The sequence below is a fragment of the Cornus florida genome, unplaced genomic scaffold (genome assembly GCF_030987335.1).
Source record: "Cornus florida cultivar Cherokee Brave unplaced genomic scaffold, ASM3098733v1 CherokeeBrave_3.0.0_Hap2_Chr11, whole genome shotgun sequence".
Classification (NCBI taxonomy): domain Eukaryota; kingdom Viridiplantae; phylum Streptophyta; class Magnoliopsida; order Cornales; family Cornaceae; genus Cornus; species Cornus florida.
Window position 1 is genome coordinate 133,255,445 of NW_026775581.1, and position 27,568 is coordinate 133,283,012.

Here is a 27,568-nt window from a genome sequence, read left to right on the forward strand (position 1 = left end):
AAGATTGTTACCCATTCAACCCAAAATCCCTAATCCTCTCTATCTTCTTTACCCAATTTTATCTCTCTTCTTTATTTCCATTGAAGACCAAAATGAAGAGCTTAATCTCTACTCCATGAACTTCGGCGACGACTTTGATCAGAACACCACGGCAATTTTTGCGTCGCCGGGAAAGAATATGACCAAGTCATTTTTGTGACATAGTTCTCGCCGTGGATGGTAGTGACCTTTGGGTGGCTACATGTTGGAGGATGGGGTTGCTACTGTAGCAACCTAACAAGTTATGGAGGTCAGCGACCGTCGCCCTCCATGGGATATACCAGGTCGCCGCAGGAGTCCTGGTTGAAGGAGAATAAGGTAGTGGCCGGTGTGATCTAAGATATAAGGTTCGTTGCTAAAACAAGACGATCATTAGCTGAGAATTTCAGCTACCCAAATCAGAAAAGGTTTAGAACAATGACTAACCGTCCGGTGAAGTTCAGTCTAGACCCGAGAGTTTCAGTTCAGAACGGGAACGTCATAGCTCAATCCGGTGAGTTAAAGTACAGACCGAACCCCTAAATTGATAGTTGAATTTCGATTTCTTGAATTTCAACAAAACCCAATCGCAAAACTCCATCAATATCTTTATGGCTGATTACCAAGCAAACCCATTCGAAAAATTCATAACCTCGTCATTGCCAAACACATATAATTAACAGAACATTAATTGAAACCATTGTCGCTACAACAACCACGTCGGCGGGTTTCACCATCGAAACACCATCACAACATTCTCACAGCCATCGCCGTTGATCAGGCCTTTTATCATAGTTGGTTAAGCCTTTATCGTTGTCGCCACTGGACTGATTCCTACTATGGCCATCCAAATTTGCCATTGCCATATTCCTCGCCAACTCTTTGCTGTCGTCGGATTTGTTAATTGTCGCCGCTGCTTCGCTTTCCTCAATCTGTTAGAGAGAACTTGGTTGGGTTGACCCTTCTATTTCACAATTTTCAATATCTCTCAGTACATATAACACACACACACACACACACATATATGGCTTGTATTATATTATATAACTGATTTTTATTTTAAGTTACACGAGGTGTCACCATATAATTGGTTATTAAATTTATTTAAGTTCATTTAAGTTGCTGAAGGAAAACGGTAGCGTTTTTTTTGTGAAGTGGCACCCTTTTTATGAGAGGGGTAAAATAGACTTTTTAAAATTTCAGTGATAGGAGATGATCGAAAAAACCTTCTCTATCCTAAGACTACACCAAGAGCATAGCTGAAGGGGGTTATTTGTAATTGAGGAGGATTAGTTGCACTTGGGGTATAGTTGAGGGGGATTTATTGCACTTTACCCTAAAAATGATCAAAACCATATAGTTTGGTTCAATATACAGATAAGGGTTCAAAAAAATTTAATATATTTTTTAGAATTATTATCACTAAAGTTATAAAGTAATCCAAACCAAAGTTGTCATTTATAAATTAATCCAAACCAAAGTTTAGTTGGGCCACCCTCCGTAAAAATTAAAAAATTACTTGGGCCGACTTCGGGCCAATTAGCAAAACTTAAAACTTAACCATATAGTTTGGTTCAATATATGGATCAAGGTTCAAAATTTTTTAATATATTACTTGGGCCCACTTTGGCCCAATTAGCAAAATCTTAGGTTCAGTCTCAGGACATATATGTTTCGGGTCAAGTGAACGGGTTTGGTTCGCTATTCTCACAGGACTTGCATCAGTTACCTCCTGTGTCTACCTCCTTGTACCTAAGGCTATGTTTGATACGGTGAGTTTGAAGAGATAGGATAATATTAGTTATGAGGGAAAGGGAAATGAATGATAATTTTAACTACCTGTCGTGTTTGGTTGATTAATGAAGGAAAAGAAATGAAATGATAATAATTATGTTTGGGAAAAGAAAGGGAAGGAAAGTATTTTTGTCAATTTACTATTATACCCTTTTATATTATAAAAAATAAAGTTATGGGCCTCATAATTTATAGGCCCATGGATGATAGGCCACCAGAAAAACAAATATTAGGGCAAATAATTTCAGCCTTCGCCTCCATCTCTATTCTCGTTCTCAACTCTGAACTTGCCTTCTCTCTTGTTCTCTCAGTCTCTGCAACTGCAAACTACAAAATCTACAAGAATCAAAAGTTCAAAACCCATATATTTCAGAACCAATAGTGAAATAGTTAGGTTCGATAACTTCCATGAGCGGTGAAGAGGTCTGGTCAGCCACAAAATTGAAATTAGCTCCATCCATGTACTTATCTGCCATGCTTGATTCATCGCCGAACTGAACTTCGCCGCCCACTCGCCGTCACACGTGCATGCGAGTAGATCTAACGCGTCTTTCACGTGCACACGCGCCCCTTCGTCTCTGGCGACTGCAATTCTGTTCTAGCCTTTCCTCAACGCAGTGAATTTTGGCACCCTAGATCAAGGGTAAATTTAGTATTACATTGCTCCCTCCTGCTCTGTCCTCTCCTTTCCTTCCATTTTTTCCCATTTTTGGAAGGATTACAAAAGTCACTATTGAGCCTATTTTTATTCCTCCAAAACCTTCAATTCATTTTCCTTTCCTTCCAACTTTCAATACCAAACACGTTTTTTTATCACCCTCCGTAACCTCTCTCTTTTTTTTTTCCTCCCATCTCCACTCTACCAAACTGAGCCTAAGACATCTCCCTCCCACCTCCCCCCTCCCCATCCGACCACCACCACACGCGCGCGCGCGCGCACACACAATGACTACAGGCATGGGTCCGCCACCTCCCAGAAACCCTAACTCTTCCACCATGTCCAACGAAATCCCTTCCGCAGAGGTACAAACCAAAACCCTAGACGAACCCTCAACCTCCGAACCAGCGAAGACTCCTATGGGTCCTCCACCTCCGCAAAACCCTAACACCCCAAAACCTGACCCACTAGAATCCCTACACGACGCCCATCAAGATCAACACCCAATTTGTCCCGAAAATGGTTCAGAACCTATTGTAGATTCCACTGACAAACACAGCGTCGAGAATGAAAAAGAGCAACTTCCAAATGCTGCAGTTCCTTATACGATTCCTCCGTGGAGTGAACCACCGTGCCATCACTATTTCCTGGAAGTTCTCAAGGACGGGTCCATCATTGATCAATTTAATGTGTAAGTTTCTCCAGTTTAAGTTTTATTTGATTTCGATGTCAATATGTCATAATTTTGAAACGTAATTGTGCATAAATTGAATGAAAAATCAAATGTCAACTAGTGAAATTCACCTAAGGGAAATAAATAATTGGCTATATTTATTTTTACTATTACAATATTTAAATTTGGTGGTTGTTGATGATTCTTGATTGGCAATTATTCAGGTATGAGAAGGGGGCTTACATGTTCGGGCGTATAGATCTCTGTGATTTTGTCCTTGAGCACCCGACTATCTCTCGATTTCATGCTGGTACACATGATTTTCTTCCAATATTTTCTTGCTCTTCAGTAATTTTAAGAATATACATGAACATATACTTGTTGACAAATATATATATGCATTATACACTCTATTTCTTCATGCTTCAGATGATATTATTCCGAATGGTGGAGCCAAAACTGTCCCTATAACTCACCAAGGGTAGAACATGTAAATTATACAAGAGCACATTGAAAGAAACTAGAGAAGCCAGTGTAACTAAATAAATTCCGTGGGAATTAATAGAAGAATCTAAGGAATGCGATGCCCAATGTCAAAATTGAAGGATTCATGACAAATGACACTTATCATCTCCTTCCAATGCATATTAAAAAATATACGTTGTTATTCTAAAGGAACGGAGTTGCATTGAGTAGCATGCTGCTCAAGCTTGGGTTAAAAAATTAACGAGTTGCAAGATGAGCTTTGCTTGTTAGTTTCATGAGCAATCTCGAGTAAATGTCTTCTCTAGTTTCCAAGTTTGAGTCGCTCGAGTATATATGTTTATGTATACACTGTTGTTGATGCTCGTTAGCTCAGTGAGCAAAGTAAAATAAATTGCTCTAACGAGCTTTAAAACATAAGATTGGCTCATTTTCTCATGTGTGATCTCAAGTAGCAGTCTATCTAAACATTTGAATGGACAATGAACTATGCTTGAGTCCAAGATCGTTTTACTGTTTACCCTGAATGACCTTTAAGTCAACAAAAAAATTAGTGAAAATTTGATTATTTGTGATATTAAATGGGTGGAAATGGACCTCTAATATTTTAAAATATAATTTTATGGGGATCTGTCGTTGTGGTTGTTGGATTTTGGGAGAGATCTGCCATTACTGTATTAGGAACTGTCTCACCTGCAATGGAAACTATTTCAAGAAAATTGGCAGGGGTATTGGATTCTACTAAGAATCCTGTGATATTTATGACGGTGAGAACGAAACAGGCTTCCTTGCTTGCAAAACTCATTGGAGAATCAACAAGAAATCATGGTGTCGTGGCTCTTTTTAGTTGCGGGGGAGATCAGAAATCTTGTAAAGAAAAATTATATAAATAATATGAGAGTTACTTATATTCTTATAATGAACTTAATTTTTATGACCAATTGGTTGTCTGGTTGATCTTTTGATGGTTGGCATCCTAATAATTTAGTTCTGAGTTTCTTATGGTTGGAATGCTATTATTATTAGTGCTTGACCTAGTTTTATGGCTTGGCTCCACCCCATACCTGATAGCATTTGCTGTTTGATGCATGATAGTATCATGTTTATTAAAAATAAGATTAGATGGTTTTCTCAATAGTTTAGTAAGGAATATGTAGATACATGACACTTATGGTACTCCAAATAAAATTTAGTAGATGTTTTGGCTTTTATTTTACAAATTCTTTGAAAGTTTACAGAAGCTTCTTAATTATTGAATATTTTAGTGTAGTTATTTGACCACATGTTTCCTCTTTGCTAGTTCTGCAGTTTAAGAGAAATGGAGATGCTTACCTTTATGATCTTGGTAGTACGCATGGGACTTCTGTAAACAAGAATCAGGTATTTGAATTCATTTACTCAATGCTAACTTGTTTTCAAATGCTTGCATTTTTTCTTTATTGTTTTGAATTTCTTTATTTGAAACATTAAAGGTAGGTATGAAGTCAACTTTCCAGTTGGTTATTGAATTTGTATTCTTAAATAATTTGATGAGCGTGGCCTTTTCTGGGATTCTAATTCCAATTTGGCAATTGATTATGCATTCTCCTTCCATATTGGATTGCATCTGTATATGGTATGATGTTACTTGTCTCACGCTGAGTTGGCTGGTTGTTCCATTACTTATAATAACAAAAAAAGTTTTGAGTGCGCTGCATGGGAAGCTTGGACAATTGCAACTTGCAAAATTTTATTCTCCCCAGCAATATAGAGAGTTGAAGAAGTTTTAATTTTGATGATCATATGTTCAGGTTGGAGGGTATGAAATTTTAAGCTGTTGGTTTAATTTCCTTAGGTATGGTTTGTTGAGTGCATTCAAGAATTTTACTGATTTCCACGTACCATTATGGGTTGATATTTTGTGTACTTGCACAGTATGGGTGTGTATTAGACCTGGCAAAGTCTAATTTCAACTTATATACGTGCATGCAAATGGATCAGCTTGAAATGGCTTCCAATGCAGTTGGTTTTGAGTTGTCAGAAACAAAACCTTTCATCATCTCCAACCCTCTTGAAGTGGAGAAGTTGTTTGACATGCTCTTAGGAAAATTCTAGTTATCAACCTCACACTGTATATTTATGTGCATTATTTTGCTACGATTGAATTATAATTAAGGGCTGATCCTGATATTTACATTGTTTGTAATTTATAGGCATATAGCATTTGCAGTCTAAAAGGTTGTGATATAAGTGAATCCAGTTAGTTTTATTTGTCAGGAAACGCCAATGTTTTGCAGTCTAAAAGGTTGTGATATAAGTGAATCCAGTTAGTTTTATTTGTCAGGAAACACCAATGTTCTGTTTGGTAGGAGAGATCGAAAAATAGAAGGGAAAGGAGGAAAGGGATGATATTATTATTTCATCATTATATTCTTAAATATTTAAATTAATAAACTTAAGGATAGTAATTATTATTCTTCCAATTTTAGATGGAAACAAAATGGTGGGCTTGGAGGGATGCCTCATCCATCATCCCGTCCTTTCCCTTTTCCTCTCTTCTATAGTCTTTACCAAACAATGGAAGCTTGCTCCATCCCTCCTCTCTTTCCTCCCTCATTCTTTTTTCCTCCTGCCAAATGTAGGCTACACAGATCTAATGAAGTCCTTAGAAGCATCAAATTCATAGTGCGGGCTTGGTGATAATTTTGGTTAGTGCTGGTTTGAATTACCCAGTAAAGAACCTGCCCTCTCCGAGGTGATTGCTGTCAAATGATCGAACATATCAGAATACCTTACGGTTGAAGTAGTAATTAATTACCAGTTCTAGCTTTTGTTTAATCACTTGCATATTATCAATTCGAGAATCCACTTATATATATTAATTAACATGCCAACCTAAACAGTGTACCTTGTGCAACTAAATAATTTAGTATTCGATACCTTTCATACTATTGAAATTTATCATTCTTCTTACAGATACTGCTGATGCTTTTGTATTATAGCAGTGCTATACTTCACAAAAAAAAATTGTAGATTGTATCACAAATGTTAATACGATGTCATATTTCTCCCACCCACATGGGCCGCATCACTCTCACCTCCTTCTTAGGCCAGTTTTTCTCTCTCAATATTCTCTTTCCAAAAGTGTAAAGATCCGTAGCGTCCCTCTACCATAGTCATCACATCAACATTGAAGCCATCAAAGTAGTCCTCTACAATGGATCAAACAATTGTCCATGACTAAATTCATTTATGGGTGCCTTAATTTTTTTTGAGTAATCATCCGTAATCCCAGATCCTAACTATGCAACAGAGATTCAAACATAATCCTAAATTTGGAGTTATATATCCTTCTTTCCATGTTTAATTATACATGTGATTCGATATATAATATATACATACTCACACAATTTGTTTAAGTAAAAACTTAGAACTATGCCTGTGTGGTTGCCGCTGGCAGCTTTCCAAAAGAAAATCTAAGAACGATTCAAGAAAAAGGAAATTCGCTCCCAAAAGGAAATCTTAGTGTGGGTTTCTCTCTCCAGTTCTTGAAAGGAAAGCTAATTATGCCAGGTCTCATTTTTGATAAAATCATGAAAATTACTTCGTGATGTTTATCATTTTCCTTTATATTAGTGGTTCAGTTAATTGTATATAGATACTTATCAAAAAAAAAAAAAAAACGGTTAATTGTATATAGAAGTAATTTTTTATATATTTGTCATACTGTTTGCGTTATATCATATTTTCTTAATGAGTTGTCCATTTTCAAATTCTTAGGTGAAGAAAAAGGTTTATGTGGAGTTGCATGTTGGTGATGTCCTTCGATTTGGCCAGTAAGTATTTGCTCTAGTTCAATGTGTTCTTTTGCATATTAGTATATCGGTGATATGTTCATTTCTATTTCAACTCTTAGGTGTTGTTGGAAATGATTTCTTATGGTTCATTTTACTTATCAGGTTAAAGAGAGGGAAACATAAGATTGTTAAACCAAGTGTAGATTATATGTTGATTATGCATGGATTGGTCTTGTAGGAATTGTTGAAGTTTCATATCAAATAACATAATTCTGATTCTAAAAACTGTAAAAACAATAATAACTATTTTAACTTGCATAAACTATATTATTGTGGAAGATAAATTGCTCCCGTGTGCCAATGGTTGCATTTAAGCAGGGTCAAGATTTTTTAGTTTCTTGAGCCATCTAATAATTACTTCTTTCTCAGATTTTTTTATTTTTATTTTTTTATTATTATTTTAAATAGTATATGGGGATCAGGATGCTTTAGTAAAAAGATAGAGTAGCTTGCATAAAAGGTATAATACAAAGAGGTTGATCGAAGCTAACATGCGGAAAGAATGTAAATAGAATTTCATATTGATTAAAGCAAGGATGATGGTGAGATAGATCGGGATGCATTGAGTGACTTATCTTTGCACAAGTAATTAGATGCCTGGAAACTGAGGATTGCATTAGGTGACTTGAGAGCCAGCATAAAACTTTTTTCATGAATCCTTTTGAGAAAATGCTTTGTCGAGTTGATTTGTGTTCAGATCAGGACAATTTAAGGTTATTGGTTGTAGAATAGTAGAGTATAAAATTCTTATTGTCTTGGGTATGAAGTAATGTGGTAGAGATAATGATGACGAACCAGAAAGAAAGCAGGAGGTGGGAGAATTGAAGAAGAGATGAGACTGGAAGAAATGGGTGAGGAGACAGATGAAGGGGTTGGAAAAAGAGAGTGAATAGGTAGATTAGACAGTCTTTGGCTTCGGCCTTGTACAGTGTCCGCGACGCGTGTCCCTTTTGAACGCTTTCTAATGTACTCTTATTTATCAAAAAAACGAAGAATAGTTAGATTATACAGACGGAGGGATTTAGAGAAGCAAGAACAGAAATGGGGGGAAGAAGAAAACCAGAGATAATACAGAAGAAAGCAATAATATTATTCTTCAAAAACTAATGAAGTCTGTTACATGAAGGCTTTTTATAGGCAAACCCAATCATAAAATAAAATAAAATAAAATAAAATACCCAATAATTACTAAATATTACCAGTAAATACTAAAAAGTAAAAATACTAAAATATCCCTAATAAAATGTCCCCGCGCCTATGCCTGACATAGGTGCGAAACACCTCATGATCTCCATCAGATAGATAATATACCTCTGTTTAAGTTGCAACTAATTGGCTAAACTTCGTTATGGGTTATATAAGTAAGCTTACACGCAAACTCCTAATTTCTTGCTTTTGTAGGACATTACCCATCTTTTTGTGTGGTGAGTTCAATTTCATACCGTTGACTAATAAAAGAAGAAAGGAAAAAAAAAAAAAAGGATAGAACAAAGCAATATATGAGAACGATATAATTGATTCAGGGGAAAAATGAGAGATAGAGATATAATTGCACTTTATGCATATAACTCTAGAGTTAGAATGATTAGAGGCCTTGCATCCAGTCCGATTCTCAATTTCAGGAGTAGTGAAAATTACTTGATTTGAAGAGTCGTAATGGATGTTTATTTTCATTGTATTCTGTTCTCAAAACAATTTTGTAGATAATTTAAGGCTCATGCATATAAGTATCTGTTATATACTGACTGACCCTCCACTAAGGCCTTCTTCTTTGTAGTTCCTCAATATTGGAAATCATATTACTGGATTTGTTCAAGATTTGGTGGTTGGATTTTCAAGATGAATTCCCTGATCGCACTCCTTAATGAATTACATGCTTAGAAGTATATAAAGCATTATTTCAGAAGTAAAAGTACTATTATTATTATTAGTTTGCTGTTGATTTGGAAGCTGGCAATGTGGAATGTATTTTTTATATTTTTAAATCCACCTTTTTAAGCAATTTTTCTTGTTTCTGATTTTGCATTTGTTTATATGACTTTGACATGTATATTCTTGATATATCACACTGATACTGCAAAAAATAAATTATCCCAAAATTGTCGTTTTGGAAAATTTTGTTTTGACATATATGTTCATATTCTAAGCATTGTTTTTAACTCTTATAATTTGCGATTCAGTTCACCTTCCCTTACCCACCCTTCCCCCCTTCCCCCCTTCTTCTTCCCTCTCCTCTTCCTCCTTCTCTTGTAAATCAAAAGGGAATCTCATGATTCCGTGAGTTGTGAGATTGGCTAGCTTGTCGAGTCCACATCCAATATAAATTATCCCTGTTTATAAGACTCCACACTATTTTCCCCCACAGTTTTTTTTTTCTTTTTTCGATTAGGTATTTACTCTCTCACCTGCCCTTTGAGCGAGGAAAGGTTATACCTGCTGGGCTAATGGCCTAGTTGTAATTTCTCCCACATTTACTACCTGCCAGAACAATCTTTTATGAAGCAAAGATGGGTAAGAATTTTTTTCCTTTTTTGCTTTGACCTATTAGGTGACCATTTTATTGTTTTTTGTTGGTTTTATTAGAAAATTGTTGCTAGGTGAAAAGACAAGTGACCTAATGGTAAGCCATATAATAGTTGTTTTTGTATCAATGATTTTTATTTTTAACAGTGGAACTCTCACATGCTTTTAATGGGTTGTTATTGTGCCTAATGTGATATTTTGGTGGTTTCATCTGGATAGAACATCTGCTGCTCGTAACTCATAAACACATTTTCGATTGTCTAGAAGTTCTGGAAGTCATTGGAAATTTTTTATTTAATAGATGGAATGAAAAAGAAGACTGAAGTTGATGGTGATTGGCTGGATTTAGTTCAAAGAAGAGTACTTGTTGGTGCCAAGGAAACAATGGATCAGATGTGACGGAAAAAAACAAAATTTTAAAAGGTTCAACAAAAAAATTAATAAAGCTTCAAAATGTATTAGATTCTTCAATGATCATACAAGTTAAAACCCTATGTTTGTTGTGATGATGAAATTGGTTGGTGAGTATGGTTAAGGGTGTAAAACCCTATATTTATCAGGAGGTTAGCTTTACTTAAAAGAGAAAGTGATATTAGATATGTACAAAACAGAATTGAAAAATGGTGACTGGTATGGTAAGTGCCTTACCCATTAGTTGACACATCACTAAAAAAGGCACATATTACTTCATCCTATATTTTTTTACAATGTGTATATATATATTTCCCTTTCTCTCTCTCTCTCTCTCTCTCTATATATATATATATATATATATATATATATACACACACACACCTATTATTTTACATCTATTTTCAAAATTGAGAACCTATTTACGATTCACAATATGTCACAATTCAGGATTCTAAAAAATAGGATAGCAATTCACAGTAAGAATCCTGATTTTACCACTATGATTATGAGCATGTTATACTTGGACGGGAAAAAGTAAAATTCTTATGTACATACTCTTGTGCAATATTTACTTGTATATATATTATATGTTTCTGTTATTGCTATATTTTATTTGATTTTATATTCTCTCTACAGATCATCTCGGTTGTACATATTCCAAGGACCATCTGAGCTGATGCTACCAGTAAGATTGTTGTGTCACTACAGTTTATGGTCACTTTTTTGGTTTAGTTTTCTAAGTTCAATCATGATTGAAATGCTATAGAAATTTGGTTTTCCTGGACTATAATACTACATTTTCAGCTGTCAAACTGCTTGTTTTCATGATAAAATGTGTCCTATAGTTTTCCTGGACTATAATCCTACATTTTCAGTTGTCAAACTGCTTGTTTTCATGATAAAGTGTATCCTATCTATGCTGTAGTAACTGACACTTTGGATACTTGAAGACTTGCTATGTACTTTATTGTTTTTTCTTTTACATTCTCACGAACATGTACTTAAAAATCTTCAATCAATACCAATTATCAGGGGATTTGAGAATCTGAAAGAATTTTATGATATTGTAGGAGCATCATATAGACCTGTACCTATAAGATGAAGAGAACTTTTTATGATATTGTATCCACAAAATCATTTACCAAAATGAGCTCATCTTTTTGGCATCCATACGGAATTTTGACCAGGCCATGTCCTTTACCCCCACTCCTCCTTGAATTGGAAAGTAAAATATATTCTTAGAGCTCTCCTTCCTATTGGAAAACTTCTCCATAAGCTTTGTCCACTTATTGATATCCAAAACAAGTAGGGCTGCAAATGAACCGAGCTGTTCATGAACAGCTCGGGCTCGGCTCGTTAAGGGCTCGGCTCGGGTTCGTTCGTTAAGCAAACGAGCCGAGCTCGAGCCCAATTTATAGGCTCATTTAGTAAACGAGCCGAGCCCGAACAACGTTGGGGTCGGCTCGCATAGGCTCGTGAACATGGGCTCGTTAGGGCTCGTGAACAAGGCTCGTATCAGGCTCGTTATATATATATATGTGCATATTAATTCCCTTCATTAATCAGGCTCAACTTAAATCCTTTCATCCACATCTCACCATCTCAGCCGTTGAGTTAAATCCTTTCATCTCACCATCTCAGCCGTTGAGTTCAGAGATCAGAATTAACCTAAAAACACTACAGCCACATAATCTGCCGACAATACTCTACACAAGATGCAACGCATTTACAGGCCAACTCTCTCTCTCTCTCTCTCTGTCTCTGTCTCTCTCTCTCTCGGATCAACACCAACCTAAATTCTTCCGACATCACTCCACAAGCCACATAGCTATCTCTCAAACGGATCTTAAGAAGGAACTACAGTATGGAAACTTGGTAATATTTGATTTTTATCTTGAAAATTTGATCTTTATTTATTTATTTATATTTTTTTTTGTATTTCGTTTTTTTCTTGGAGATTTAGATGCGATCTCATGTAAGAGATTAGTTACTTTCTTGAATCTGGAATTCATTCTACTACTTGAGTATATTGAAATTTTTGTAGAAAAAAAAAAACAAACAAAAAATGGTAGATGCACTGGTTTTTGGTTCTTGGCTGCCTTATATGAAAAATTCTCTAGTTGCAGATGTAGAAATATGTTCTCCAAATCTCTGACACATCTCTGTTTTTTTTGTTGAATTTGATACATCTTGTTTATGCATAGAAGGCACAGTTAGGGAAGCAAATTTGGAGGGTGTATATAAACGAGCCCGAGCCGAGCCGAGCCGAGCCGAGCCCGAGCTTCATGAAACTCAACCGAGCTCGAGCCCGAGCCCGAGCCTTGCGTAGCCAAGCTCGCCCGAGCCTGAGCCGAGCCGGAGCACCCCTTCAAAGATGACGAGCCGAGCCCGAACAACCCAAAGCTCGGCTCGGCTCGGCTTGGCTCATTTGCAGCCCTAAAAACAAGTATTCTTAATGAGAGACATGATAGCTTAAAAGTTGACTTCAAATTTTATGTTTCATGCTATCGTCTGAGCCTTATACTTAACTCCAGTCTCCATATCTTGGTATCTGTTCCATAGATAATTTATGAGATTGTTCGGTTGAATTCCTGGGACAATTCTTCATCTGAAATCATTATCTTGTCTTCCCCTTCTAACATTTGAAAGAATTATATTAGATAACATTTACAAAGAAGAGAAAAACAAGTAATAGAATTGGTTTGATTTTATGTGTTTAACCCTTTGGCAGTCAACAATATCTATAGTTGGTATTTGTAGTGCTTACATTGTTTTTGTCTGCATAATAACGTTGGAAGAATTTATTTTGTGGTTTTGTATTGAAGGAAAGGGACTTAAAGAGTATCAGAAATGCTAAGATGCGAGAAGATATGCAAGATATGGAAGCTTCTCTTCTACGAGCTAAGCTGGAAGCATCTCTCGCCGATGGCGTCTCATGGGGCATGTGCGAGGATGCTATTGAAGAAGCTGAGGTTTGCCGGACTTTCTTGCCTCTTCAATTTTCGGATGTAACAATTTATTTGCAGAACTTTTCCATTTCTGGACATTAGTTTTTTATATCAATAATTTTGCAAGAATTGCGGAACTACTACAGATATTTTCCTCTCTGAACACGACCTAGATATTGTCCCAAATTGCATGGGTCATTTGTCATGCCATATCTCTTTTTTTTTTTTCCCCTTAGTTGGTACTCATACACACATACCTCCACTGAGGCTCGAACCCTTGACCTCCCTTTGGAAAGTAGGGGCCTGGTACTGCTAGGTCACTGGCCTGTTGGTATTTGTCATGCCATATCAATACAAGTATTGCGAGCAATCATTTGATGGACTGTTGGATGTAAAATACGCTGGTCAATATGATGTTGTATGTTGCAACCCCCTCAATTTGGATGTTCTTTTCAGAGAGCACTATAGGTGTTCTATATTGTTGAGTGTTGACAGCATGATGGATTTTTCTTTCTTCGTTTCTTTTATTTCTTAAATTAGAAATAAAAAGATATTATACAATGAGAAATTGTAGAATATAAAGAACGGCGTAGAGATCCTTCCCATTGACCTCGTTGTTAGTTCAATTTATCTCCTAATAGAATCCGTCATCGTAATGTGGAGTACAATGCTTTTCTACTTCTTATTTATTTTTTTTTTTGAGAAAGTGCCGAACTGTATAGGTGGTATTGTTCTATTGAATGAAAGTTCCTGGCTAGTACCAATTTCTTACAAAATGTTGGAATAATTTAAACCACTGGAATTATCCTGTTATCAATAAATGCAGAGGTTCTTCTGTTGTGGGTCTTGTGGCTCATCAATCTCTCACGTTAGTCTCATCTTTGTCATGCTTATCTTAGGTTATTCAAATTCTTTCTGCGATGCAACTGTACAATTCAATTCTCTTAAACGTGCACACCAATTTTAATTTTGGCTGTCAGAAAGCTTTTCAGTTTACCTCAAATTTTTTTTTTTTTTTTTTTTTTGTTATCAGATTTTCTTCATTTCCTAATTCACTTCTAGTTCTGCTGAGGAAATCAAAGTAGTTGATGCTTTCATTTATCTTTTCTGTTACTGAAGTTGTTTTGTACATTTAGGATGACGCTGAAGAAATAACTTGGCAAACCTACAAAGGACAGCTTACAGAGAGGCAGGAAAAAACACGTGATAAAATTATAAAGAGACTCGAGAAGGTGAGTGCACATTATCCGTCAATGGTATTCCTAACACTAATGGTTGCCACGAAATTTTTTAGTTTGTATATTCTGTTGCATTGAAACTAGTTAAACTTTTATTGCCTTATTCACTTTTGCTGCCAGTCTGCAAGGCTGTCTTGTCTAGTAATGTCTAGATGATATGTATATAGACTTGTAATTCTATGTAATTAATGTTGATGTGGAAGTTAATAAGCGGCCGGGATGAAGAGAGGAAAGCTTTCAGTTGAAAAAAAAGAGAGAGAAAAGAGAAAAGAGAAAAGAGAAAAAAAGGTGGAAAGGGGGGCTGAGTTGCAATTATATCGGAGCAAGGGATTTATTTTACTATGGTGTTCAATGGATGTCAGTAACTACCATATTTTGCAGAAGCAACAGTGCTTCTTTATACTGAAGGAGAAGGATATCCTATGTTCTGTCAATTGCCACTCTATAATATTTGCTATTTATGACTCGTACAGTTATGAGAGAATGTTGGAAGAATTATCATGTCCAAAACAAGGTATATGAATTACTTGGACTTTCTTTTTTGCTCAAATCTTTTTATGGTTTGGAGGGGGAGGTGGAATCTTTCGGACAACTTATTAGCCTGATCCTTTATGAGCCTTGGTAAGGATCATGGAGAAGAAACTACTAGAATTTTAGCTAATTCAACTGGGAGTAAAGATTCTGTGAAAGAGTTTGGTAAGGAAACATACATCTTATTTTCACCAATCCACTTGTTACTTGGTGTTGGCAATATTTTTTTTCCTTAACTGGTAAGTTGGTGCAAACATACATCTCATTTTCACCAATCCACTTTTTACTTGGTGTTGGCAATATTTATTTAAGTTGGTGTAATATTTCTTTATATCAGGGTCATATTTTTAGGGTTGGATGAATTTTACCATATTGAAGAGGAGATTGCTCTCTGGTATCCAGATCTAGCTACCCACATCTGGCTATAGTCTCCCGCATCTCCGTACCTCCTCCGGTTTAGTGTGAATGAGTCCTGATGCTATTTAGGGCCTGCTTGATTTGTCACTCAGAAAAAAGTTTATTGTTTTCAAAGAACTGAAAATCAAGATACTGTACGAAAACTCTGTTTGGTTCAGTTTTCTGAAAACTCAGTTATAAAAATGTTTGTTTTCAACCGTCTTTTATAGTTCTCTGAAAATAGTTTTCTGTTTTCTGAGTTCTTGATAACTGTTTTTTGAGTGACAAACCAAGCAGGTCCTTAGTTTTTTGAATTCTTTTTGTAATTGAAAGGAGTGTCAGCTTCAATGTTTTTAAGAGCCACTCTATTTTGGAAAACAGCGGTTTCAGCATGGATGAAGTCCCCAATACTTTTCTCAACCCTTCTCTGCTCATACCATGAAAGAAATTGTGATGACTTCCCTGCTAAGTCTCATAGCCATGGAATTATAATTGCATCCTGTCACGTTGCTCCCCAAAAGGATGATGTCTATGGGAATCATGTTTCCTTTTGTTTTTCTTAATTTGCTTTGAGAAAACTCTCTCCCAAAATGATGATGTCTATGGGAATCATGTTTTCTTTCATATTTTATTTTATTATTTTATTTTTAATTTGATTTGCAAAAGTGCTCTCTCTCATGTATCAAATTGCCAAGATAAATCTGATGTGACGATGGATTAATGGACCAAGTAGAAATGAAAATTGATTGTTTTATTGTATCAACATTAATGGATTGCATGAGATTTAGAGAATGGTGTTAGATGGCTTTGGTGGTATTTGGAATACTGTGTCATTGACTCATAGGATGAACTAAACATATACTATATGATTTCTTACATCATTAAATTATTGGAGTCTGAGAAATAGTGCTAGAGCCTGAAGGAAATTTGACAATGGGAAGAATCAGGAGAATTATTTGAAAGTCTAACTTAAGATGACACGTCAATGAGCAATGGAAGGTTTGATGGCCTCGAAACTCATTTGCTTTGTACTATTTGTAAAGTTTCAAACTTTATTATGTTATTATTTTGGTCGTTTTATCTTGCTTCTTGACCTCAAAGATACTCCTATGTCCTATTTTGAGGATTTGAAATAGTGGATGCTGAAAAATGGTGTTGGAAATGCCATATACCATTGTTTCCATTGCAAAGAAATAGTGACACTTTCTTTGAAACGGTTTTATACTTACCTAGAAATTAGTTAAAGTGGCTTCCTTTGTAGATTTTGGAATTCCATTTTCAAGAAAATTGATTGGAAATATTAGCCTTATGTCTCTCAAAATCTACAAGTTCTTCATTATATTTTTTACCGATATATTAAACCATGATGTTAAAACCATAATAAAATGTCCCCTACAACCGCATGGACATCCTTGTTCCCTGATCTCATCTGATTCCACTTTACGCTGGAAAATTCGGGGTCTATGGAGTGCAAAATTGAATAAAGATTCATCAAAATTCTATTTAAGCACTTAAACCTGAAAAAGAGAGAGAAGAAGTTCCTTCTTAATGGGAAGTTGGAAGTAAACTATGTTTCAAATAAAGCTCTTTTTACGATCTATGTCTGCAACTTTGAAATGTCGTCATAATAGGTTCGGACATTTGTTCAACCCCTGATTCCTTATGTTTCTCTCTTTCCTCCTTTATTAATTTAATGGTTGTGCTTTTAACGCGTAGTACTACTTGTTCGACTTCAGATTGCTAATATGAAGAAAGAAATAGATGCTATTCGTGTTAAAGACATTTCTCAAGGTGGATTGACCCAGGGCCAACAAACTCAGATTGCTCGGAATGAACAAAGAACATCACAGGTATATCAACACAAGCTGTAATATGGTTGAAATTTTCTCCTTTTTCCTTGGTGCACTGTATTATTGGATTGGATTTCTTCTCCTAGTCTAGTTAATGCAGCATAGTTATTTATTTGGGGTTATTTTTGTTGCACAATTTTGCTTAGATCATGGAGGAGCTTGAGAATTTGGAAGAGACTTTAAATGAAAGCATCCGAGAAAGTATGGGTGCGCGTTCTGGAAGGATGTCTCGCAATAAGAAGAAAGGAGCAGCCGAAGAAGATGATGAAGAATATTTTAGGTACTTTAGAATTGCAATTTCTTTCGACAAATAAAGGAATTTAGGCTAAGAAAGTAATTATATATTGTAACTTGACCATTCAATTTAGATTTCATTTCACTGTCGAAACTTTACAACTGTGTTTATACTGAAGGAATTGAAAAAAAAAAAATGAAAAGGAAGGATAACATAAATCGTGTTTGCTTTGAAGGGGAGGAGACTTCTAGCTGGGTGTTAAAATATCATATTCTTAGTACATTATCTTGGCTAGCTTGAGCTCATAGTGGTCATTATGGCCTTTGTGCAGCTGTATGCGTGATGTGCTCCTGTTTTGAACGCTCTTTATATAAATAAATAAAGAAGGGAAAAGAAAGGAAAAGGAATCCTTTTTATAAGAATTGCCCGTTTTCCTATTTTTTATAAGAATACCACTCCAAAAGTGGGAGTCAATGGAGGGAAAGAATAGGAAATAGCGGTTACCTGTTGTGCACCTATTTTTATAATAAGTGAATTCCTGTTTTGCCCTTACCACTTCCAAAATAAAACAAATCTTTCTTTTCCTCTCCACCATGTTCCCTAACCACGAAGTAGAAATACCACTCCAAAAGTGGGAGTTAATGGAGGGAAAGAATAGGAATTAGCGGTTACCTGTTTTGTCCCTATTTTTATAATAAGTGAATTCCTGTTTTGCCCTTACCACTTACAAAATAAAACAAATCTTTCCTTTCCTCTCCACCATGTTTCCTAACCACGAAGTAAGGGTTACTATTCCTCCTGTATATCCAAACACTAGAAGAGACTAACACTATCCTTTCCTTCTATTGTCTCTAACTAATGCTATCATGTCCTTTTAAATTTCTTGTGAATCCACCCGCATGATTCTTTGTTTGGATTGGTTATCTACTTAACTATATTACTGACCACAAGTTCACGTGCTTAAGCATTAGTATTTTTAAATGACCATAAGATTTTTGTCTCCTTCCCTTTTAAGTGGTCAATATGTTTTACAGTTCGGGTAAAAAATTCAATTATATTACTTGCGTTATTGCCACAGCTCAAAAAGGCCGCTTTCATAGTCTTCCAAAATTTTCAATTGCGAAGGACAAAGCAGTTCTAAATCCATAAGGGTCCAGCCAAAATCTTATCCATTCTCTCCTCCTTGCCGTCACTAGATATTTCTTCTCTTTCTTTTTGTACTTCATTTTCTTATTGCTGCAATAACCGCTGGGTGTGCTACATTCATCATCATCTTAGTTAACAAGAAACAAAATCTCTGCACAGCACCTGCTGTTGCGGCACTTGGATGAGGAATCTGCCACCTAGTGAGAAGGTCCAACCGTCCAAGATAATTTTTACATCTTAATTCTAAGATTAATCTTAACATAGATAGAAAATTCATTCAACAAAGTTCATGGATTTGGTTAACGAAAGAATGCAAGATCAGTGGCTGCGTTTTTGTTTTGTGCACAAATTTATCAGTAGTGGATTTTTGCAGGTTTGAACTTTCGAGGTATTAGTGGTGTATGGGTAACTTTGAGTATGTATTGACTGGTTCGAACTTTGTGTGTTTTTATGTTGAAAATTTGCAACCTTTCTTTCAAGACAATTTCTTATATTATTGGGGCAAATCAATCTCACTTCGTCCAGTTCAGTTTTCTTTCCTGCCATCTTGGGCTGGTTCTCCACCTCTCTCTCTCTCTCTGAAAGTGATAATGTTACAATAACAGCTCAAGTCCAAAATATTACTCAGTTACATTTTTTATATTTAGGATCAACAATACAAGAAGATTGGGAGATAGATGATGATATTATTAGCAGGATGAGAGTAGGATGGACAAAATACAGACAAACTAGTGGGTATTTTATGGGATAAAAAAGTACCAAATAAATTGAAAGGAAAATTTTATAAAACGGTTACTAGGCCAGCTATCTTATACGGGGCAGTCTGCTTGACATTAAAAAAGAAAGAACACCACCACATTCACGTGTCTGAAATGCGAGTGTTGAGATGGATGTTGGGGTGTGAATAGGTTTGCAAACTGAAGTGTGACGGAAAAATTAGGAACAATGCCTATTAATAACAAAGTAAGAGAAATCAGGCTTTGGTGGTACGGGTACATACAACGTAGACCTTTAGACTTACCAGTTAGGCTATGTTTGGTAAGGTGGCAAAGGAAAGAAATGATAAGATTAGTTATGAGGGAAAGGGAAGGGAAAGAAAGGGAAGGATAATTTTAACTCCCTATAGTGTTTGGTTGATTAATGAAGAAAAAGAAAGGAAGGGATAATGATAATGTTTGGGAAAAGAAAGGGAAGGAAAGTATTTTAGTAAATTTACTATTATACCCTTTTATATTTTAAAAGAAAAATTTATAAATTTAAGTATGTAATATTTGCCAAATCAAAAAAAAAAAAAAACAAAAAAAAAACTTATGTAATATAAATATAATATTTTTAGGGCAAATCATTTTAGCCCCCCCGCCTCCATCTCTATTCTCGTTCTCTCTCTCTCTCTCTGCAACTCTCTTTCTCTCCAACTGCAAACTACAAAATCTACAAGAATCAGAAGTTCCAAACCCATATATTTCAGTTTATCTATCTGTCTGCAAGAATCAAAAGTTCAAAACCCATATCGGCATATTGTTTCAGATTGTTCCAAAAATCAAAACCCATATCTTTCCATTTCCATCGCCGGCTGTTCTAGTTCGTGTTCGCCGTTCGCAAGTTTCAGCCGCTGGCCCGCTGTAAGCTTGCCCCCCCTCTCTCTCTCTGCAACTGCTAACTTGTATGTATGGGTTTTGTTTTAATTTTTTTCCTAAATCAACTAATCAAGGTCTGTAATTCTTGTTTTGCAGACTAAATCCTTGATTTTCTGTGGGTAAATTTGGCATCAGAAATTATTCATCAAGTCTCTGCTTCCCTTTCCTTCCAATTCCTCCCATTTTTGGGAGGTTAAGAAAGTCACTGTTTAAGCCTACTGATATCCTTCCAAACCCTTCCCTTTCCTTCCAACAATTTTTGACAAACACAAATTTTTAATCCCCCTCCATCACCTTCCCTTCCCTTTCCACCCTTTCCCATTGCACCAAACTGACCCTTAGAAAAGAAAGATTAGTCGACCAAAACTAACTTGAGATGAAGTAATTGGAAAATGACTTTAAAGACTAAATATTAGTGGAGACATAACATGTCACATAATAGATGGAAAAGAGAATTCATGTGGCGGACCTCATTTGGTTGGGATAAGGCAAGGATGATAATGATGCTGATTATAATCTCTCTCTCCCACTTCCCCACAATTCTCCTGTAGCATTTTTTTCTCAGTGTGATTTGTGGAATTGAGTTGTCACTTGTTCACATAATGGTTTATCAATGTTTGTGATGTTCCCAGTGATGATTTATTTCCCTAAGCCGACAAGGGTGGGAAAAAGGCGTGTGAAGCAATCGAGATGGAAAGCGCGCGCGCGCGCACACACACACACATATAGAGAGATTTATTGATAGAGAAGGGAACAGGAGAGAAGATTCATGGGTAGATCCTTTGACTCCTTTCTTGGTTAAAACTTTTTAGAGCTGTGGGAATAGCGCCATCATTATGATTAAATAATTTGGTTACTACTCTTAAATTGATAGTTTACTCGAACTTCATACTTAGCATTTCTATCATTGATGGATCCTTTGACTCTGTTCTTGATTTAAACATTCAAGAGGCTGTGGAAGCAACATTTAGAGCTGTGGCAATAGTGCCTTCATTTGAATTTATAATTTACTCGAACTTCATGCTCGGCATTTCTAACTTTCCAGTGATGATGATGACTTCTACGACCGGACAAAGAAGCGGTCTTCTAGTCAAAAGGGTGGTGAAAACCAATCAGTTGAAACCGCTGATTCTCTTCTTGATAAGAAAGATGCCATTAGTAAACAAATGGAAGAGAAGAAAAAGTTACTCCAGGAGGAGGAGGACAGGATAGCCTCAGAAAATGAGGCTGTAACTGAAGTGGGAGACACTCTTGAAGCGTACATGTCTGGGCTATCATCTCAATTAGGTATGTGATCCCGTGGCAATGAACTTTTTAGATGGTATTTGATATTTCTATTTACCTTTTGAAATTTCTCACAGATAGAATATTTTCAGATTTCAAGATATTTCTATTGAAAATTGACCAAATTTCAAAGGAAAATCCAAATTTCACACTATCTAATTACTCATCATAAACTCAGAGAAACATTCCGAAGCTCACTAACTTTTTTGAAATACTGTGAGATCTAATTTGATCACACAGTAAAACATTAACATTACTTGTCAACCTAGATAGCCGTTTTTTCTTTGGGTAAGCTACAATGACCTCCTCTGAGGTTTGGCCTTATTGCAAATAAACTGAATGTTGCCATTTTTTCCAAAGACCCCCCTATGTCAGATTTTGTGGTGAATTTACTTTTCTACCCTCATTATTATATTGTTAAAAAAGGCTAATATATCTGACTATCTAATTACTCCATAAACTCAGATAAACATTCCGAAGCTCACTCAAACTTTTTTGAAATATTGTGAGATCTAATATGATCACACGGTAAAACATTTATGTATGCAAATTTGCATGTAACATTACTTGTCAACCTAGATAGCAGTTTTTTCTTTGGGTAAACTACAATGACCTCCCCTGAGGTTTGGCCTAATTGCAAATAAACCGAATATTGCCATTTTTTGCAAAGATCCCCCCTATGCCAGATTTTGTGGTGAATTTACTTATCTACCCTCATTATTTTATTGTTAAAAAAGGCTAAAATATCTTATTATGTTATATTACAAGTTTGCCCTCATTAATTTTTTCCCCTTCTTCTTCTCTCTCCCTCTCCACCAACTACCCACACCACCTCCTCCCACCACCATCACAGGCCATCTCAACAACTCCGATACCAAAATTTTTTTTTTTTTTTTTTTTCTTTAGCTATTCTGCCTAACCCCATACATATATATATATCACAATTCTCAAATTTGAACAGAAAAAGAACAATATATAAACTCATATATATAATCTCATTCTCCCTTTCATTCTCATTAAAGAAAATTAATGTTAGACAAGAAACAACAGCTTCCATATTTTTGCCTAGAGAAACAATAGGATCTTCTTATTCTTCACATGTATAATGAAATGAAAAAATAAAGAGAAACTAATAATCTGTTATGTTCACTAATGTATTTAAAAAAAAAAAAAAAACCACAAATTAAAGCAATCATTGTAAACTCTTTTCTGAACTGAATAGATCATTTCTCAAAATCAATTTTTAACAAATGTTATAAAAGCTGCCCATCCCAACAACTCTGATACCAACAAATTTCACACACACACACACACACACATTTGGTATTTCTTTGGCTATTCTGCCTTTTCTCTATTCCACCATCAGATAATTTTTTACATTTATCGCCTGTTGCCCCGGCAACGGTAACTCATCGAAAAACCATCAGCCAAACAACATTCTTGTGCCTCTCAAACCCCTTATCAGAAACCCCAATTTCAAAGATGAAAATGACCACACACAAACACACACACAAAAACTAAATTCTAGAGGAAAATTACCAAATCCGCTAATGGTTGTTGTCTTGACTCACCATCGTCTTCATGGAAGATTTCTACGGCCTCACTGCAAAATCACTGATTCCTTCCAAGGCTTGAAGATTTGAGGTGGGTTTACATGGTTATATATATATATATATCCCGTCTATTGTCGATTTTCTCCTCTCGCCGGTGATTCCTTTCGCTGACTGCAATCCGGTTACCATCCCACGGCCATTGATTTCTTCGCAATTAGATCAAATCTCAATAAAATCAGTAATGGGATTTTGGTATCATTGGTGTAGAGACATGGGACGGAATTCTGATTGTCCAATTCGCCAGTAGTTGGGTGAGGTGGTAAGAAGCCGTCAACGAGGGTTTCATGGCGGCCGACTTGGTGGTGTTTTTTTGTGTTGTTGGCTACATCTGCTTGCCCTGGGTCGGTGAAGTGGTGGTGGCCCTTTAATATTTTATGAGTCGTGTAATGGATGGTGACTGGTGGTGAGTAAAGACACCGGCCATTACTACAACCAAAAGCAATTTCACAAAACTGCTTATTTTATTTATTCATTACATGGATCATTACAAACAGGCAACTAGGAAAACTGATAGACCCATTTGCAAAGATACACACACACACACATACAGATATATAGATTAAATGAATATATGGGAACTGTCCCATTTGCAAACATATATTTATGGGGAATGGTGGCAGTGATGGGTGGGTGAAGTGAGAGAGAGAAAGGGAGGGAGAGAAGGGAATTTCAGTCCATTAAAACATGGTTTTTTTGTTATTTCAGGAAATTATAAGGATAATAGGGTCGTTACACTTGGTCGATGGGCATTTTGGTTTCTTCAACCAAAATTTCTAACAAAAAGTACTGATTTTTGTACAGAGGGGAGTTCTTTGCAAAATCAGATCAAACCTCAAGGGGACACGTTGCAAAAAAATGCAATAGTTTCATTTACTTATAATTTAGGCCAAATCTCATGGAAGTCATTGTAGTTTACCCTTTTTTTCCCCTCATTTGTTTGTAGGGCTTTACTTATTTTTTTATGTTAAAAAGATTTAGTCAATTATCACCAAGGGTTGTAGCAGAATGACTGACTCCCAAGTGTAAGGTTGAGGGTTCAAGTCTTTATAGTTGCGAAGTGGGTGTGTGAGTTATTTGTCTGACGAGTCTCATGACCCAGAGAGAGAGAGAATGACCTACTCAATTTAATAGCAAGTTGCATCAGTGATTAGCATTTTTGATTGTATGTTAATGGCTTGTGGTTGGGTGGTGGTTGTTGGAGTTGTTTTGTTTGCAACATATTGAGGGTAAACCTTTTTTCTGATTGCAGAATATCTTAGTGATTATATTAGCATCTTTGATTATATGTCAACTGTTGTTGCTGATCTCCTCTAATCACATTGCCAGTGGCTGATAAAACTAACCAGCTTCAGACGGAATTGTCCTCTCTACAGTCAGAGCTGGACAGGATACTGTACTTGTTGAATATTGCTGATCCAACCGGAGAAGCTTCTAGAAACAGGGAATTAAAAGCACAAGAACCAAAACCTACTCTTTTGGAAAGACCTAATTTTAGTGCCTTAAAACAACCATCATTAGAACAAAATAGAAAATGCGGAACAGAAAAATCAATAAGTAGCTCTATCAAAAAATCAGGAACTACTGATGCAACTACTGAATCAAACAAGAAGGCAGTGGTAAATGATGTAGCTGATGCAACAGAAGGTAAAACCACTGTATATACCATCGTTAAGCCCCAATGGCTTGGAGCTATAGAGGAAATGGAAACAAAAGAGACCCAACCAGAAAAAGCCCCAGAAAATTTGCATGAGTCTGAGCAGTTTGTTGACTACAAAGATAGAAACAAGATTTTGGGAAATCTAGATGCTGCAAAAGTGAATGCGGACTCGGATATTGAAAATGCAGCTCCAGGTTTAATAATAAGGAAGCGGAAGCAGGCTGAAAAGTCCGATGGTGAAGTCAAGGTTTCTGAACAGTTGACATGTTCATCCGTGGGAACCGAAATTAGGGCAGAAGATGCAGTAGCGCTGTTATTGAAGCATAAGAGAGGTTATCATACATCAGATGATGAAATAAGAGATGATGGCGGAGCTATGCCAACTGGGACTCAATCTAGGAAGGATAATAAAAAACCTAAAAAGAAGCTCGGTCCTGAGAGACCTTCATTTCTTGATGATGAAGTGGATTATGAATCTTGGGTGCCTCCTGAAGGTAGACTGCTTTTGCTTTGGTTTTACTAAATATTACATATCGAGTCCTTTCATTGTTTTTATTGTTTCTTATGAATTTGTAATTGCGATGCTTAATCCAGGACAATCAGGTGATGGACGGACCACACTGAATGATCGTCTTGGTTATTAATTCATATGCTCATGGTGAATTTGATGTGGGCTTGTGAACTGAAGGAAGTGCCTCTTCCAGATGAGGTGAGTCTGGCCCGTGGATGGTTTTGAAGGAATTGACGATGCCTTTGTTTTTGATAGGCATAGGAGTCCGTCAAGGCCAGAGCTATATTTCGAAGTTGCGCATTGGAAAGAATTTCTGAAGGAGTTGCACATTTGTTAGCTTGCGTACTCTGCAAATTATGATATGTGACAGAACTTGAAGGCTGTGGTACTGGTGTACAGGGATGAAATTGTGGAAGCTGCGATTTTTCTTTTGCATTAAGCAAAAAAGGAAAAACGTTTCAATAAAATAGGTCAGTTGTTTGTACCCTAATGATCCTAGGAAAGAGTGAAAAGGTTGTGTGTTATGCTATATGTGATTTCATATATGTCTGAATATTTCGTATCAAATGATGACAACCTGGAAAAATACACAAGTCCTCGTTCCAGTTGGGTTTAATTTCCTTTTCCTTCATTTTTTTTATTTTTTAAATTAGAAAAGACATCAGACTCTGCAACGGGGGACCAACTCTCAACTCATATATACCCTCATTCACTTCTCTGTTTGGATTCGACGCGGATATGTTCTTCTTGTAACATTCTTCTCTATACGAATTCGCAACTTCCTCGTTGAGGTCGGGCTACTATGCCTATCTGGGTTATCTTATCAATGAACACCGTCTTGTCATCCATCAAAGTCGGGATGGGATCTATGGAAATTGGTATGGCTTTGGGACACCCTAGTATGCTTATATTTTAAGTAGACAATTCAAATTTGAATAAATTTGAAATAATTTTTTTTTAAGAAAATTGAAATATGAAAAAATATTTAACAATAAAAAAATAAAAGAAATTGTCAATTTAAAATTATCATGAAAATGTTGGAAAATGAAAACCTATTGCTAATAAAATAACAATTACAACTTTTCCATTCTTAGGAGGAAAGTGATTCGAGCCTGAGTATGGAATAAAAAATAATAATAAGCTAACAAAAGAATACATATTTATTATCAATTGGTATGGGACGGGTAGGTTTTAGACTATTTTTCTAAACTTGTCCTCAACCACATTAAAAAGATCTAAAAAGACGGATTAAATTGACATCTTCCTGAGAAACTTCCTCAGCCATGGAAATTTGAGCTTTTGGGTTCTGATAACATAAAGGAAAGATAGTTGTATTAGAAGAGAAAAACCCGCATTGTCTTGATCTTTGCTCCTCTAAAGACTGGTTATGTGAGAGTCTTTGCCTTGACTATTCTATTCTGGCTTGCTTGTTTTGGTACTGCGATTAAACTTGCAACCAATAAACTAGGTTACCTTTTCCTTTCCTTGAGCAGTTTCTCTTATTACATTTTCTTCTCTTTTTAGAAAATACTCGTATGAATAAGGTTAAAGTAGTCTTACCACTCCTCTTGGAGAACAACATTGAGGGTAGTTGAGTAACTTACTTACAAAATACAATAAACACTTGCTTGATTTTACATTAAGTAAGCGCTCATTTGCCGAGCTGTCAAAAAATTATTGTTGGTAAAAAATATGTCAAGTGTTTAATAATACATTATAATTAAATTATTTTTTAATTTTGAGAAGAATTAAGTACCCACGATTATCTAAGTCCCGTTTGGCATGCGTTTTGTTTATACTGTTTTTGTTTTTGGGCTGCTACAGTGTTGATTTTGACAACAAAAGAATGTTTAGTGTGATCTTGTTTTATTTTACATAGTGCTAAAACACTTCGTGAACAATGATCTAAAACCAAAATACCAAAAAATTATTTTTTCTTGTTTTGACAACTGTTCATGGCCCAAAACCATAAAAGTTGTTTTTTTTATTTCAGTTTTCGACATTTCCACAGCAAAATATCGTTTCTAAATATGCTTTCGATTTTTTTCCAAAACACTCCTACAGCAAAAACATTAATTCTGTTTTAGCCAAAAACGAAATAACTAAAACAAAGAGCATGCCAA

At 35.8% G+C, this 27,568-nt stretch overlaps 1 protein-coding gene across 1 annotated transcript; it reads left to right on the forward strand.

Moving 5' to 3' along the window:
- Positions 1 to 2,623: 2,623 nt before the first annotated feature.
- Positions 2,624 to 26,061, forward strand: LOC132286542 (uncharacterized). The gene is made up of 12 exons (XM_059788893.1): positions 2,624 to 3,161; positions 3,368 to 3,453; positions 4,927 to 5,006; positions 7,386 to 7,441; positions 11,036 to 11,084; positions 13,225 to 13,371; positions 14,484 to 14,579; positions 17,249 to 17,362; positions 17,509 to 17,642; positions 21,426 to 21,667; positions 24,604 to 25,428; positions 25,529 to 26,061. Exons 1-12 carry the CDS (start codon positions 2,758 to 2,760, stop codon positions 25,576 to 25,578), a joined length of 2,283 nt encoding a protein of 760 aa, XP_059644876.1. The 5' UTR covers positions 2,624 to 2,757; the 3' UTR covers positions 25,579 to 26,061.
- Positions 26,062 to 27,568: the final 1,507 nt, after the last annotated feature.

Coding starts and splice junctions, on each gene's coding strand:
- LOC132286542 (XM_059788893.1), top strand. CDS start 2,758: ATGACTACAGGCATGGGTCCGCCACCTCCCAGAAACCCTAACTCTTCC. Junction 5,007..7,385: donor CTTCTGTAAACAAGAATCAG/GTATTTGAATTC, acceptor TCAAATTCTTAG/GTGAAGAAAAAGGTTTATGT. Junction 14,580..17,248: donor TTATAAAGAGACTCGAGAAG/GTGAGTGCACAT, acceptor GTTCGACTTCAG/ATTGCTAATATGAAGAAAGA.